General features: G+C 35.6%; 1 protein-coding gene across 3 annotated transcripts in view; it reads left to right on the plus strand.

The window, feature by feature from the left end:
• The window catches only part of LOC142350288 (neuronal acetylcholine receptor subunit beta-3-like), a 149,467-nt gene that overhangs the window by 106,558 nt on the left and 26,813 nt on the right, over positions 1-16,096 (plus strand). For all 3 annotated transcript variants that reach the window (XM_075402083.1, XM_075402080.1, XM_075402081.1), the window contains exon 5: positions 13,908-14,105. In XM_075402083.1, the coding sequence (XP_075258198.1) occupies positions 13,908-14,105 (198 nt within the window). The remainder of the gene's footprint in view (positions 1-13,907; positions 14,106-16,096) is intronic.

Raw genomic sequence — 16,096 nt, forward strand, 5'->3', positions numbered from 1 at the left:
ATCATACATTCCTGGATTTTTACATTGATTAACTAGAATATTCACAGCGATTTTTATTCTAAATCCTCTATCAATAAGATTGATCATATATAAAGAAAAAGCCCCACAAACGATTCATCATATTGTTGTATTCTCACATTAGAGCCTAGGTCAATAAATTCTTCGAGGAGTATTGGTGGAGACTCAACACCAAAACTATCAAATTAATATATAGCACCACATTCTCTTCTTATAACTAAAACCCAATGTATATCATCAGTTGGATGTAGATTTACAATAATGTTGAAGTTAAGTTCACGGATCTGCGAAGCAGGTTCCTGATGCTATCAAGTGTCTGATCTCTCATTTCTATTTCTATTGGTATTAGACTTATATCTCTACCTATATATTTAATTTTGATATTACTCATAGCTCTATTATGAATACCAAATTTACTTTTGAATGCCTCAAAAATTAAGATAATCATTTTTAAATGATAAAAAATGGAGAGAAGTTGTGCAATTTTTATATTTATTTTCGTAAATAGGTTATGTTATATGATGTATAATTCATTACCAAATAAATACAAAAAAATTAGAAGAAATGTTGGGTGGGTTTATAAATAGAAGTCTAATTAGATTTGAATATGAAAAGTCACCATTGCATACTATTGTTTATGGTAGAACTGGTAGAGGTAAAACAATTTTTGTTAGACAATACTTGAAGTTAAACCAAGACCGAGATCAGGATCAACACCAAGATCAAGATCAAAATCAAAATCAAAATCTAGATAAGAAAATTATAATCATTGTAAGCAAGGATGACAGAGATTAGATCGATCCTGAGTTTTATACTGGAATTAATACCTATGATATGAATGTGATCACATCAAAAAAGATGCCTAAATTCAAAAATAGTGTAATTGTTCTTGATTATATGGGTTATAATTTAGTTAAGGATATAGCTTATTTTTTTACAGAAGGAAGACATCATAATATTCAAATGATTGAAATGTGTCATAAACCAGCCCAGAAAATCAATAGAGCTAGAATGAGTTAAGATACTACTTATTTAACAACTTATAATGCGGCAGATCTATTTAAAACGTTTAATGAAATATATAAAGGTGAACATAAGTTCTATTAAAAAGTTAATGACCTAAATAGTGACTACTATAATTGTACAGATGAAAGGTCTGATGGTATGATTAAAAATAATAAGAAAGAGAAAACTTTTTTATTATTGATAGAAATAGAACTATGATATATGACTCGAGAGTTGGTTTCCTAGACTTAAAAGCTCTTAGTTTAAAAGATAAATTGATGAGATAAATAATCTTAAAGAATATATGAAACCACTAATGGTTAATGCCACAGATAGAAATACTATTAATACAGATAACTCTCAGTTCTATTTTTATAAATTTCTTACATCAAAAGATTTTTAATTCAAAATGTTCTTCTAAAAAAGAAACAGTTAAAGCTAGTGATTTAAAGACCGCATCAGCCGTGTGCGGAATTATAGCTACATGTTTTATGATATATAATTATATGAGTCCTGATACAAAAGTAAAAACTGCTGCAGTTGTAGCAGCGGGTACAAGTAATATATTAAACAAAACAAATACATTATTCAGTCATGGTTATGGTGATGAAGACCAACCCTCGGTCAGCTACGATTGGACAGGCTGCAATTTCGTTGATCAGGGCACCTGCTTGGCAGATCAACAAAGTTGCAGCTAAGCGGATAGGTGTAGCCGTTTTACAGATAGGGTTTCGCCCATGTTTCACCACATGAGATGAACCTAGCCAAGGGTGGACCCCAGTGACAGATGAATATATGAATTAAAATACTGCTATTTTAAACAAAAATGGAAAAGATGAATTAAATTATCTAAATAAAAATAATCGAAAATTTAGAGATGAAATTATAAATTTCATTGGAGATAAAGCAGGATTGAGTAATGATCAGATTATAGATAAAAGATTTAAATATAGTACTCATAATAAGTCAGGTATGCAAAATTTAAATCAGTTTGTCCAGTCTAAAGATAATACTAGAACTTTAATTGACAATTTGGCCAGTTATAAATAATGGTTATAGAAAGTTTAGATTGTAGACACAAAAAAAAGGACTTCCCTTTATTTTAGCTTTTCATTATTCAATATGTCATGAAGAAAAAATTATTAGATGTGCATGTGGTGATAAATCACTCAGTGGTTTTTGTATGAAAACAGAGTGTTCTTTTAATACGAGAATTGGCGACTCTGTTAATCCAAATCCTAATCCAATTTCAAATCCTAATCCAAATCCAAATTCAAATCCAAATCCTAATCCTAATCCTAATCCAAATCCAAATCCACTTTCAAATCCTAAGCCTAATCCAAATCCAAATCCAAATGTTAATGATCTACGAAGTAGCTTTGCTAGTAATCCTAGAAATAACACAAGTAAAGCTTTAACTAGAAAATGTAATAGGTGTAATTCTTTAAAACCACTAACTGATTTTGATGAGAGTAAGTTTACATGTAGAAAATTTTCTTCAGCTAAAGTTAATTGTCAATATTTTGTTTATATTGTAAGATATGATGGGATAAGGGCCCATGTACAAAAACAACACCCAGATGTAGATTTACGTAGAGGATTTAGTAGAAATTTAAATGAAAGATATGTTAAAACCGAAACTGGGGAAATTTGTTCATGTAAATACTATAATTTTGTATCGTTTCTTATTAATAATGTATAACTATAGAAAAAGTAAAAGAGAATACAAATTTGTTGAAGAGTATAGATAATTTTAAATAAATAATGGTATAAATAAAGAAAAGTAAAAAGAATATATAATTTTACTAAAAAAATAAATAATTTTAAAAATTAAATAAAAAAGAGGGGAATCACTCTTTAAGCGTGATAAATAGTGATTTTGTACTGGGGCATCACTCCTATGGTGGCGAATTCGCTCTTAAAGAATGATTTCACTTTTAAAAGAGGAATTTTGTTCTTTTTTTGTAATGAGTAAAATTTTGTAAGTTTTTCCGCTTTTTTCGGAATAAAATTAGTATCTATCTATTTCGATCTGGTTCAGAGAGCATGTTTATAAACATAATATCCGCGAAGCAGGTTCCCTTTGATTAAGATTTGAAGGGGTTCTGCTCTTGCTGTATAAGATAAGCACAAGTAGAGTTATTTTATTTAAATTTAAGCAAAAATAAAATTTATAGAAGAACTAAGCTGCTTTTTTATTCAAGTTATCCACGAAGTGGTTACACCAATTTTCGCAAGTTGGTTTTACGTGCTTTTTACACGGTATCACTAGTTACACTAGTATCTGGGATAGGTCCACTGAAGTCAGTAGGGATAGAACCCGAAATATCCGTCTGATAACGGTTAATTACCAGCTTAACTCGATACTAGTGGATTGCACTAAGTGAGACAGGAAATGATAGACTTTAATGGAAAATAGAGTAGTATATAAAACAGGGATTCCAGTTAGCAGTACAATTTTGCCTATTTCGAAACATGCGGCTAACATGTGGAGAAATAGCCCAAATTTACTGGTGGCTGGAATCCCTGTTTTATCCACTACTTTTTTTCGAATATTTTTTTGTATTTTTCCACGAGAAAGGATTTTTGTTTGCTCCTAATGGTTACCCACAGCATGGGGAATAGAAAACCAAGCAAAACCGATCAGTATTTGTCACTAACATTATTGATTGAAAAGATAAAGCGTATTGTATGGTAAAAATTAAAATTACCAATTATTTTTTATTTTGCGCACGGTCGGGGCAAAGACTTTTAAAAATTAAAAACCGATACTTTTAAGATGTATTTCAGCAACTATTTAGCTTTGATGCACAACAACTAAGCGGACTCGGATTCATATTAAAATAAAGCAGAAAAACAAGATGGCTGAAGGGACATGCATGAACAAATGAAATGAAAAGTAAAACGATTTGAAAAAGTGTTAGCTTTTTATTGCAATAGTTCTCTTTTGGCTCCAAGCCCGGTACTCCATTATTAGGAAAAACATTTTGAAGAAATTTCTAGCAATTTTGTAATTGCAAGAGGAAATTTGTATAGACCATGGGAAATAACGCAAATAATATTCGGTGTCCTCATTTTCAAATTGTGTCAATCAAGTGAAGATTGGGAAATTCAAAGTGGCTACTTGAAATTGGAGCGAGGAAAAAGTAACCTTATTGAAATTTTTGCCACTTTACAGTGGAAAGAAACAATATCATGAAAAAAGCAGTAATTAAAGTATTGGAAGTTTTTAGTAGAAATTATTGGAGTTTTTAGTATTGGAGTTTTTAGTAGAAATTATACGTTATGAATTAGGTTTGATAATTGAACATAGATTGATAATTGGTACATAGAATGGACAAATTACTTGTTATAATTCGTGCTAAAAATCAGTTGAAGCAAACAGAAGAATACAAGGGTTGTTTAAAATGAATTTTTGATAGCAATAAACTAATTTGTTGGAAATATAAGCGTCCATAATTTTGCGACCCCCCTGCAAGTCCCCGGAACCCCACTTCCTAAAGTCCGATTGACTTCAAATTTGAACTGGCGACTTTTTGGACAATTGCATACGCATTGAGAAAAGGAGCCGTATTTTTGCAGTACCCGAGACCGTCCTTTTGGCCTTTAAAAAAGCAAGGAAAAAGAATTTAAATGAATTTTCTGTCCTTCTATGAAAAAAACGACATTTTTACCAGAGTCAAAATATATAACAAAAACAATATTCAAACGTGAAGAATGCAAATTAGTCATTGTTCAGTTTCAAATTATAAATGCTGACAAATATTTTAGAAAAAAAACAGAAAAATCTAAGTTTCCCTGATTCTTACACCATTGTGATCATGAGGAGAACAGTTAAAAATTGACTGAAATCGAACATTGCTTGGTCCCCTGATGAGCAAAACTATTCATAGGCTAAAACAGGGGAGCATCACTGGCAGGGAAAGGATAAAACAGAATGCATGTACTTTTATAAGAGCCGTTCAACATGAAACATAACTTTTGTTGGATTCCGAAATTAGCAAACCAAGTAAACCACGGAATTCCGAATTCAACTCATCCTGAGTAAATGTTTCCTTAAGATAAACTACAGCGCTTGACCAACTCTCTACGTTCTCTAATACACTTAAATGATATGCCAAAATGTACTAATTGAAACCACACGTTAAGTTTTGCTGATAAAAAACTGATAAGGTTGAATACCCTCAGGCACAAGAAAAAGTTTGCGAGGCTGAAAACCAGTGGTTCTTCGGTCAACTTTGTGCAAAAGAGAATGCTCGAGTGGAGCGGTGGATCTCAGTGAGAAAAAATTGTAGTTATCTAGTGAGTTCTTGGTAAAAGGTCATAGTTTCGCTGCAGTGAGTGAGACAGCAAATTTATTGTATATCGTGGTTTGAAGTGAAACAGCTATTTGGAGGCAGAACTTATACAAATTGTTTGGGTTAAGAAGCGAAATTGATTGTTTTGAGGATACTTGCAGACAGAAGGGTTCAATTGGTTTTACTGGTGTGGACCATTAAAAAGTTTTAATAGAATTTATTTTAATTAAATCTATTTAATTAAATTTATTCAATTATCTGTCTAAGGCTATAACATTATTATTTGCTGGTATTACAGTTTTGATTATTAATTCAATAATCAAGAGCGAAACCATCATTCAGCCGAGAGAGCAACTTTTTAGGGATAACACAGTATACTCACTTCAAAAAAGACAACCACCAAACAAATCTTTTGTCGGAATATTTATAGGGTTTTGGGCGCTAGCCAGTCCCCACTTAGAAGCCATCTAACAACCAAAATTCTACAGTGGCGCTCCTGGTTGGGCTCTCGTGTTATGAAGGAATTTTTTGGCAAATTTGAAGACGACACGAGTGTAAGCGAAGTTTTATCAGACTGACTACTAGTGCACAAAGCTGGCGATCGTATCGATAGATCAATCTGAGGAATAATCAAGAATACAGTTTGAGACCCGAAGGAAGAATGGTTTTCAGGATTTTTGAGCACCAGAAGCAGTTACTTTCGGGAAACTTCATTTTGGAAGAAAGAAAGTAACTCTCGGGTCGAAAATTTTGACAGAGCGTACTAGAGCTAGTCCACAAACAGATAGGTTGAAGACTATTCTTAGACAGAGACAAGAGCAGGAGTTGGCAAGATTTGCAGCAGAAATTGAAAACTCAGAGGAGCATTTAGAGTAGATTGCAGCTTTTTGAGAACATTGGCGTGATTTGGGTTTAGAAAACGCTTTCCTCTGCCTGGATACGAAGTTTGGCAGGAATGGCGTGAGTATTGCTTGAATGTTTGTGAAGTGTTCATGCGGGCAGAAGATGATGTCGAGAGTTATTGTGCGGTTGGGCTCTTGATACTTTGAATTACTTGCCAAAAGAATTTTGGAAATCCTATCAAAAGTAATGTGCTTGGATTCTTCAAGAAACTTTGTGTTTTTTATCTTGACACTAACCAATTTTTCAAAGATGCTTAAAGACGCGTTTGCGAGATACTTGATAGAAGAGGAATCAAAGATAGAATATGAGGAAGTGGTTTTACAGTTTACATTCGACCGACCAGTGTTTCAAAGTGACGTTGATGACACAAAAGAGTTAGCGAGCAAAGAAGTGACCCGAAAATTAGAAAGGACAGTAGAAGGACTTTCAACCGATAATATTGTCAAATCAGCTATGAACAAAGAGACAGCAAAGATTTCTTCGACTAAAAGTTTGTCTGCCATAAAATTGTTGGTTTTGGTGTAAAAGCAGTGCTTGAAGCGCAGCCGAAGGTCAGACACTGGAGGCAAAGAAGCACTTCAAAGTGGGCTAAAAGTTTGTCCGGTTTGGAGACTGTTGCTGATTCAATCGTTATTGGTGGTAGTCGCAATTTAGATTCCGACGGAGAAATGGAAGAGCAGATTGCGGCAAAGACCAAATCCGAAGATGAACAGTTCAAAGAAATGATGGATCGATGAATTGCAGGGTGGGACATTGGAAAGAACTTGGAAGTTGCAGAAGTGAGAAGCGAAGAACTTGAGGAAATTGCTGGCAGGTGGAGGATGATGCAATTTTTAGTAAAGACAGTTTCAGCATTTACGACAGCTTCTTCGATAGCAACGATAAAAACAAGTTTGATTGCATGGACGGCGACGTGTTCGTTCCAAACTTTGGTGAGCAGACAAGTAATTCTGAAAAGTTTTGAGTCAATAATTGAAACCAAAATAACCGTTGAAAAACCGTACTGGAAAAGTTTGATAGCTCTTGTTCAAATCTTTGCCGGTCCTTGCATGCCGTACTTTGGCGAATGGATAGAGGTTGGAGAAACCTGTGCAACACTTTTGATTTCTGCCAAAATTGTATTTCAGTGGTCGCGCGCCATACGCGTTCAAAGCTCTCTTTGGCGGCGGGGTAGGGGCCCCTGCCGGCTTAGGCATAAAGCTAACGCGTCCCTCAAAAAAAAGTTTGGGCGATTTCTCGAATTGCACCCGTAGGATTTGGCTGAAATTTTGCATGCAGGTCCGAATGGGAAAATAAGGGCCACCAATCCTTATGACCCGAGAAGATTGAAACAATCCTTCCATGGTTTTTGGGCACTTTTCCATTTTCAAGTAGTGGGAAAACAGCTGCTTTGAGAAAAAGTGCATTTTTCTCAAAATTGACAATGAAGTTGATTTTTTGAATTGGTCCATTGAAATTGTCCTGAGATCTAGTTTATATTAGACGAAACCGTTGAAAGATAGCTTTTCCCAGTTTGAAGAAAACTCACTTTAAAGTTCGCCCCACTTCCTTATTTTTTTGTAAGCGGAGAAAGTCGGCACAGTGCGCGATATGCGTTCGCCTCCCACGCTGCAGGTTGTCAGATCGATTCTGAGCAGGAGAGAAAAGGACCATTGGATGAAGTGCTCTTTCTAGTCAACGTTTTTTCTTATGTGCGCGTTTCAATTCTGCTTCATGTGTGAGTTCTCAAACACATCAATTTTGCGTTTGTTGTTGTTCAAAGAAAAGCTGTTCGTAAATGAGGCCAATTAGGCGTTGAGATTGCTCAATTGGCGTACCTGTGTTTTCTTTGATTGTAGAACATTTATTTCAGAAATCGAAGCAGTGATTAATGCGTGCGTTTTGGCCCGTGAGCAGAAATGAGATGTCTAAGTCCGTCTTCCACTGGTGATTGTCATTGTTGAAGAGCGGTTTAAAGCGCGTGTACACAAACTGCTGCGTAGCGCAGTGGTTACTAGACGTTACACACTGTGGATTGGAAACGTAGACTGCATAGTTTGTTGAGGCATTGTTCTAACTTTGAAATGATTGGAATCAGAGCTGACGTGGTCTAGTGGTTGAAGGTGAGACTTCTACAATGGAGGACTGGGTTCGAATCCCGTCGGGACCTAATTTTTTTGCGTTTTATGTTTGACACACCTGAGCAGCTTCATTTTGATTCTAACATTGTCTAAAGACGTGCTATAGGCAATCTATATTATTTTCTCGACTTCAAACCGAACAGGAACTGTCTTAGGGGCTTGACCCCGCCAGACAGTTCCCTCCATAGTCAATTGAAAATGAACCATCTGTACTGCTTCCTCCTACTACGAGCCGGAACGGCTCAAACCTACCAAACGTCGCCTCAAATAGATTTCCGACTTCCAGCGTGCTGCTGTTCGAGGCTCCTACATCCGAGTGTGTGTGTTTTTTTTCTTTATTGTGAGTGGAGGGGAGATAATCAACCAAAAAAGCGACGGAACAAAACTCAATTTTGAGTGACATGGGCGAACTCCTGACCCTGGGGGATCTCCTGACGTTGGCACGCCTGCCCCCTAGGCTCTGGCGGCAGAAGGTGCGCTCAATAACAACCCGATTGCAACTGAATTACATCAAGAGTCAAACAGCCTTCCGTCGCAACAGATAGAAGGTTTTGATTTGAGCGTAAAGTTATTGGGAGGAAAAAGTAAGAGATTTTGTAACCTTCCCAGCCGAAGATGCGTATCGCAAAGCAAATTAGAGTTTTGAAAATACCGCTGCAAAGGCAACTGCGGATGAAATTTTAGAAGGAAGCAAAGACGTATAATCAACGGCACCAAAAAAAATTTGGTGAAAACTTTTTCGCCAAAAACTGGGAAGAAAACGCAGTTGATGAAACGGACAAAAAAAAAGAAGACTCATTCATTTCCGCGACTAAAAGAGGCAGCGGTGATACTATGCAGGAAAGTGAATCTGGGTTTGTAACTTCGCGTCAAAAGCTAGCGCCTGCAATTTTCAAGATGGTGGAGAATCGGAGCTTCGATGCAGAACAAGTGGCAGGTGATGAATCAGTTACTTATGATGACCATTCAACTGCTGAAGAATTAGTGATGTCTAATGTCCTTGCTGGTGGGCAAGATGGGTGTCGTGTTTGCTCGCGTGATGTGGTTTTTGAATTTTGAAGAGCCAGATTGCAAAAAAAGCAGTTCATTTAACTCGCGGCCTCAATTTCTCCTTTCAGATGAGAAAAATTTGAAAGTAAGGTTTTCCAATGCTGAAATTGATAGAGCTCATCGCAGCGAACAAATTGAACAAAGCGCGAAGTCTTTGCTGCATAAACCTTTATCCGAAAAAGTTCAAATTGCGAATTGGAGTTCGAAGTGTTGCATATCCAAAAGGTAGAGTTCGGGGACAATACAAAAGGTAGAGTTCAGTGACAATGAAGGTTTGTCACCTTCAAAGGCAAGTGATATGAAGCTGAAGTTGCGAGTGATGGAGAAAACGCTTGTGCATATGATTTCGGAGAGAATGTAGTGGCAGTACACATCGAGAGTTCCTATTCAAAGGACGATATTGAACGGGAGCAGTCCTCAAATTTCTAAGTCCAGAAAGCAATAGGTACAAATCGAAATCAGTTGTTGATGTGCTTAGCCGTCCGAGAAGATATTATACAATACAAGAGGGAGAAGTCGTGTAGTTCTTCTCCGAAATTTTAGAGGGTGAGTGACAGTCACAGAAGTCTGGATTTCAGGCATCCTGAGTTGGGCAGGCTGTTGTTTGCAAAACAAAATACGAGTCAGAAGGAGAAGTGGAACAACTTGAATTTGGGGAGTGTGGCGCAAACGGAGGAAATGGTCGAAGAATGAAACTGGAGGCCTATATTCCTTCAAGCATCGGAGGAAGAAAGAGTATGTGACAAAGTTGGTAGAGTTGAGCTGTCTGATCTGAGAGCTAGTAAGTCTAATCTCACGAAGCTGCAGCTCGTATGATTGGGAGTTATTATGCCATACATTGAATTAGAAGTTCAAACTTGATTAAATATGTCTGCTGTTAATATTGAAGTGCATATGCTCTAAATGGAAAAGATATTGAAAAAAGATGGTGAGTTTATTTACAGTGTTTGGAATTTGATTAATATTAGACAGGGTTACGATTGTTGGCAGAGGATTGTTTTGAATGTGAGCTTCTTTTTAGCCACTTTCTTTTGACTGAGGGGTTAATATATATATATATATCTATATATATATATATATATATATATATATATATATATATATATATGTATATATATATATATATATATATATATATATATATATATATATATGATCCCGCTTATTTCTCCCAGTTATTTTTTAATCAGTAAACGGTGCTCAGGGCACTATCTAACCCTTATTTAATGGAGCTCTATTTAAATTGTTCGCACTAACGGAGGTTCAATAAGTTCCTGAAAAAAAGCTACATGACAGCGGGAAAGTGTGCTAGTACCCATGGACCAGCTGATTTTTTTATTATGCGGGAGAAAAAAGTTCTGTTAGGGAAGAATGCAGAAATTAAAATGCAGGTTCAGCGAATCTACTTGAAATTGAAGCTTTGATTTTCGGTGGTTTGTTAGTTTGCATAGTTAAGGAGCTTATCTTGAGCATATTGACTATGTAAACACAAGGAAAGAACTTGAGCGATGTACGTTGCGGTGGAACTCATCTTCATTTATTATGTAAACAACACAGAGGCTGGCTTTGCAAAGTAATCAAGGTGTCAAATTAGTCAGAATGATACTATGAGGTCATCAAGCGGAAGAAACCAAGTATGGTTACAGCAGAACAAAATAAAAGAGGTTGGGAACCAAAAATTAACCCCTAAAAGCCTTTTTGGTACGATAAAACTGAGTATGTATTCCCTTTAAGCAGCTACAACTTTCAATTATTTTTTTAATATTTTCAGGCAAGATATAATGGGTTTGTGAACTAGAACAAATTACTGCAAAAGAAACTGAAAAAAGAACGAAAGTTTTGCTTTGAGGAATTTGTCGGCCATTTTTTTTGCATTGTTTTCAAGAAAAAGGACGTTCGTTTGCCCCTAGTGATGACCCACACATTGGGAAAAAAAAGAGAAAAACAATAGGTATTTGTCTTTAACATTATTGTTTGAAAAAGTAAAGCGTACTGTATGGTAAAAATTAAACTTAACAATTGTTTTTATTTTGCTCCTGGTCGGTGCAAAGACTTTTAATCATTAAAAACTGCTACTCTTATGATGCATTTCAGCATAAATTTGGCTTCGATGCACAACAACTAAACGGGCTGGAAGCATATTAAAAACAATCAGAAAAACAAACGTTTGGAGAAACATGAATGAAGAAACGAATTGATAAATAAAACGATTTGAAAATGTTTTAGCTTTTTATTGCAATAGTTCTTTTTTGGCTCCAAGCCCGATACTCCTTTATAAGGAAAAATGTTTCCTATTAGGAACAAAATGACTTTCCTTGCGATTTTGTATTTGCAATAGGAAATTGGTATAGATCATGGGAATTAACGCAAATAATATTTGGTGTTCTCATTTTCAAATTGTGTCAGTCAGTCAAGTATATACTGTGAAGATTGGGAAACTCAAAGTGGCTACTTGAAGTTGGAATGAGGAGAAATTAACACTACTGTAGTTTTGACAACTTTATAGTGGAAAGAATCAGTATTATTAAAAAAAAAGTACAGTATTACAGTACAGTATCAAAAAATTACAGTATTGGAAGTTCAGAAAAAGTTAACCGGAAATTTTAGTAGAAAGCATACGTTATGAATTAAGTCTGATAATTGAGGTACATATAATGGACAAATTACTTGTTAGAACTCTTGCTAAGACTCAATTAAAGCAAACAGAAGAATACAAGGGTTGTTTAAAGTGAAATTTTGATAGCAATAAATTAGTTTGTTGGAAATATAAGCGTCCATAATTTTGCGACCCCCTGCAAGTCAGCAAAACCCTAGTTCCTCAAGTCCGTTCGACATCAAATTTTAACAATTGACCTTTTTGGCCAATTGCACATATTGAGAAAAACAACGGTTTATTTTTGCAGTACCCGAAACCGTTCTTTTGGCCTTTGAAAAACAAGCATGGAAAAAGAGGTTAAATTAATTTTCTGCCCTTACATCAAAGAAAGAACACTTTTACCAGAATCAAAATATCTACCAAAAACCATGTTCAAAAGTGATGAACGCAAGTTAGCTATGGTTCAATTTCAAAGTATTATTGCTGACGAATATTATACAAGGAAAAAGGCAGAAAGATATAACTTTTCCTGACTTTTCCATTGTGATCATAAGGAGAACAGTTAAAATTTGACTGAAAACAATCACTGTTAGGTCCCCAGGCAAGCAAAATTAATCATAGGCTAAATCAGAGGAGCATCAGTGGCAAGGAAGGAATAAAACAGAATGCATGTAATTTTATAAGAGCCGTTCAACATGAAATATAGCATTTGTTGGATTCTGAAATTAGCAAACCAAGTAAACCACGGAATTCGAGTCATCTTGAGTAAATATTTGCTAGTAAATAAACTACAGCGCGTGACCAACCCTCTACGCTCACTAATACACTTATATGTTATGTCAAAATTTTGCTGATAAAAAAGTGATAAGATTGAGTACCCTTAGGCACAAGAAAAACACCAAGAAAGAAGCTTACGAGGTTGAAGAACAGTGGTACGTCAGTCGACTTTGTATAAGGGAGAATTCTCTAGTAGAGCAGTGGTTCTCAGTGAGAGAAAATTGTAGTAATCTAGTGAGGTCTTGGTGAAAGATCATAGTTTCTTTGCAGTGAGTGAGACAGCAAAGTTATTCAAAATCGCTGGTTGCAAATATTATAAGTTTCTGGCCAGTAACACCGCTACTGGGAGGCAAAACTTATACAAATTGTTTGGTTAGGGAACAAAATTGATTGTTTTGAGGATACTTGCGGACTGAAGGGTTGAATTGGTTCGATTTAATGTGGACCATTAATAAAAATTTTGATAAAAAAATTCCTCTTGTTTGTTGAATTTACTCAATTATCTGTCTTGGCTATAACAATATCAGTTGCTTGCATTACAGTTTCGATTATTTATTCAATAATCAAGAGCGAAGTTTTCAACCAGCCGAGAGAGTAAATTTTTTTGGGGACAACACAGTATACTCCCTTCAACCAAGGAGAACCACCAAAGAAATCTTTCGGAATTTTGATAGGGTTTTTGGCGCTAGAAGCCTTCTAACGATAAAAATACAAAATTCGACAGAATTAAGTTAAGGTTGAGAATTGAAAAAAAATCGGGATCATTTCAGTAATGACCAGAACACTATCATAAACAAATAAACAAAATAAAAATACCAGACAGGACGTACTATGAACAGACAATCACTCAAAACTAAACTTAGATGAACTTAGGGTTAACGAATGACAAATTACGAGTCAAATTTAAAAAGCTACCTACGGTAAAAGCTAAAGGTTAAAATGAAATTAGTTTTAAGTTTTAGAATTGAAGATTGAAATGAAGATATAGAAAGGAGGTACAGACTAGTGCATCACACTGTTCAACTGCTATCTCTAGCTTCAGACTGGCAGCAAAATCCAATCCGATTATATGAGTTTGTGTTTGTTCGTCATACTGTCTGAGGTGAACCGCAGAACCTTAATGAATGTGTTTGATTTCAGTCGTGCAAGAAGCTGTAGAATTGAAAACCCAGTTATTGAATAAACAATGCGCGGCTTTTGATGGCTCGATTTCGCCTTCAGACAATTTTGTAACGATGACAACATCTTGTGCTTTTGATGTGTCCAAATTTCCAAATGACAAACAGACCTGCAACTTAACCTTCAGAGAGGGAAGCTGCAGACAATTCTTCGTTGTTCGTGAGTCAAATTTCGAATTAAAAAACTTTTTTTAGTCAATTTTATGTCAAAAAAGTCCAGGATTCTGAATCCCAATTGTGGGTCGATAAATTTCTTAAATATCACGCAGGAAATGATCTGAGAGTAAGTGTTTTTCAAACAAAAACCTTATAATTCACTGATGCGCTTAGAAGAACCCGGTTTAGACCTCGACTAATGAAAAGACTTTATAATTCTAGTGGTGGGAGTCTTTATTGACTATAAATACACAGTCCTGCACTTAGTTAAAGTCCAGGTATAAAGTGTTCTCATGGGTCTTTTCAAAAAAATCATACTCAGTTTAAGGGAGAAAAAAAGAGTAATCTTTTATCATTCCACCCTTAATTACACTCTTTACAAAGAGTGTAAAAAGAGTGGATAATAGAGTGTAATTAAAGTGTATTTTTTACATTACACGCTAACATTCTTCTCCCGACAAATAACAGTGGAAAACGGATTACACCCCAATCCCCGCTAATTAGGGGTGGAATAGGGGTGAAACCTCGGCCCGGGTGTCGAAGGCTTTCTTGAAATCAACAAAACGTACACAATATCGCCCAACTGTTGATAACCCAGCGTTGGGCGACATTGACATTTTTATTGTCAGTAGTAATGTTGTTGACTTCAAAATTTACATTTAAGCAGATTAAAACATTGTTCCAAAATGCTGAACTTTGGTGAACTTGTTCGACAGCTAGAAAATATTATTTATTAGCTGCTATGCCAACACCTGCTGAAATGCACATATCCTTGGTCGAGGGCTGAATCCTCGACCCGGGAATTAAAAATGCATCATTTCAGCGAATATGAAAGTAGATTCTATCGGAGATACGATTTCACATGAAACTCTCTGCAATCTCTCATGAAACTCTCATGAATCTCTCTGCAAATTATCTATCTTGCGCGCAAATTTTGTTCCAGCTCAATTGTTAGGTGTAGTCTTTTTTGCAGACATTAGGTCGAGCTAAAATCCAGCCCTAATTTTGGGTCGAGCTAAAGTCTTCTGTGAAAAGTCCAGCGTGTCTTAAAGTCCAGGGAAAGTCTTTTCATAGCTCAAATGAGTCGAGTACGGTCTTTTCATAGTACATTTTGGTCGAGCATGTACCTAAATTTGCACCTAAAACCTGGGAAATAATATGCTCTGATTTTTTGAAGGAAATTAAATTAAAATGAATAGTTTCAACCAACTTTATACAATTTGTAGACATCCATGTACTTCTTTCCTCGACGTCAGCACTCAATCTCACTTCCTATATGACTTTCAGCAATCAGCAACGCAGCTCTCCGGAGTTAATTTCCTCCTATCATTGCATTGCCCCATATATCCATGGATCAATCACGAGCTGGAAAAAAACTGGTTCATTTCCTTCAATACACATCTCAGATTGACCGAACTTACTAACCATAAAATGGACCATATATTGTCCATATTGTCCATAGAAGTCCATAATTCCGGGGCCCAAAGTTCTGTTTTTGATCTTGCTATGGTTACTAAAGTTCCATATATGGTCTGTTTTATGAATAATATTATTCAAAGACTTAAAAGGAGAGCATTTTTTTGCCCTCATGCCAAAAATGAATAAAACAGTGGCTCCGGGGCGAAGTTCTGCGACCAAAAAAATGTAAAAGTGGGACTGAAATGGGAGGATTTTTTAGGAGAACGCCTTGAAAAACTCTTATATTTTTTTGATATGTGTAATGAGGTAAAAGATGAATCTTTTTGGTGTCTCAAGGGGACAAAATTGTGTAGAGAGTTTGTGGCTAATGGAGAAATTACACCCGGACTTTTATATCATTTTACTCTCCTTGACACAGAAACTAAGATGTAGGAGTAGGGGTTAAATTATTTTTATCCGCTCAATCTTACATTCTTGAAACCCCGTTGGCAGCGCAAAAAGAAGTAAGAGTTTTGAGCTGAGTTTTCCTAAGGAAATGCTTTCACTCTGCTACATCATTATAACCTTTTGGCAGTT

This window comes from Convolutriloba macropyga, chromosome 12, assembly GCF_964194025.1.
Source record: "Convolutriloba macropyga chromosome 12, txConMacr16.3, whole genome shotgun sequence".
NCBI lineage: Eukaryota > Metazoa > Xenacoelomorpha > Acoela > Convolutidae > Convolutriloba > Convolutriloba macropyga.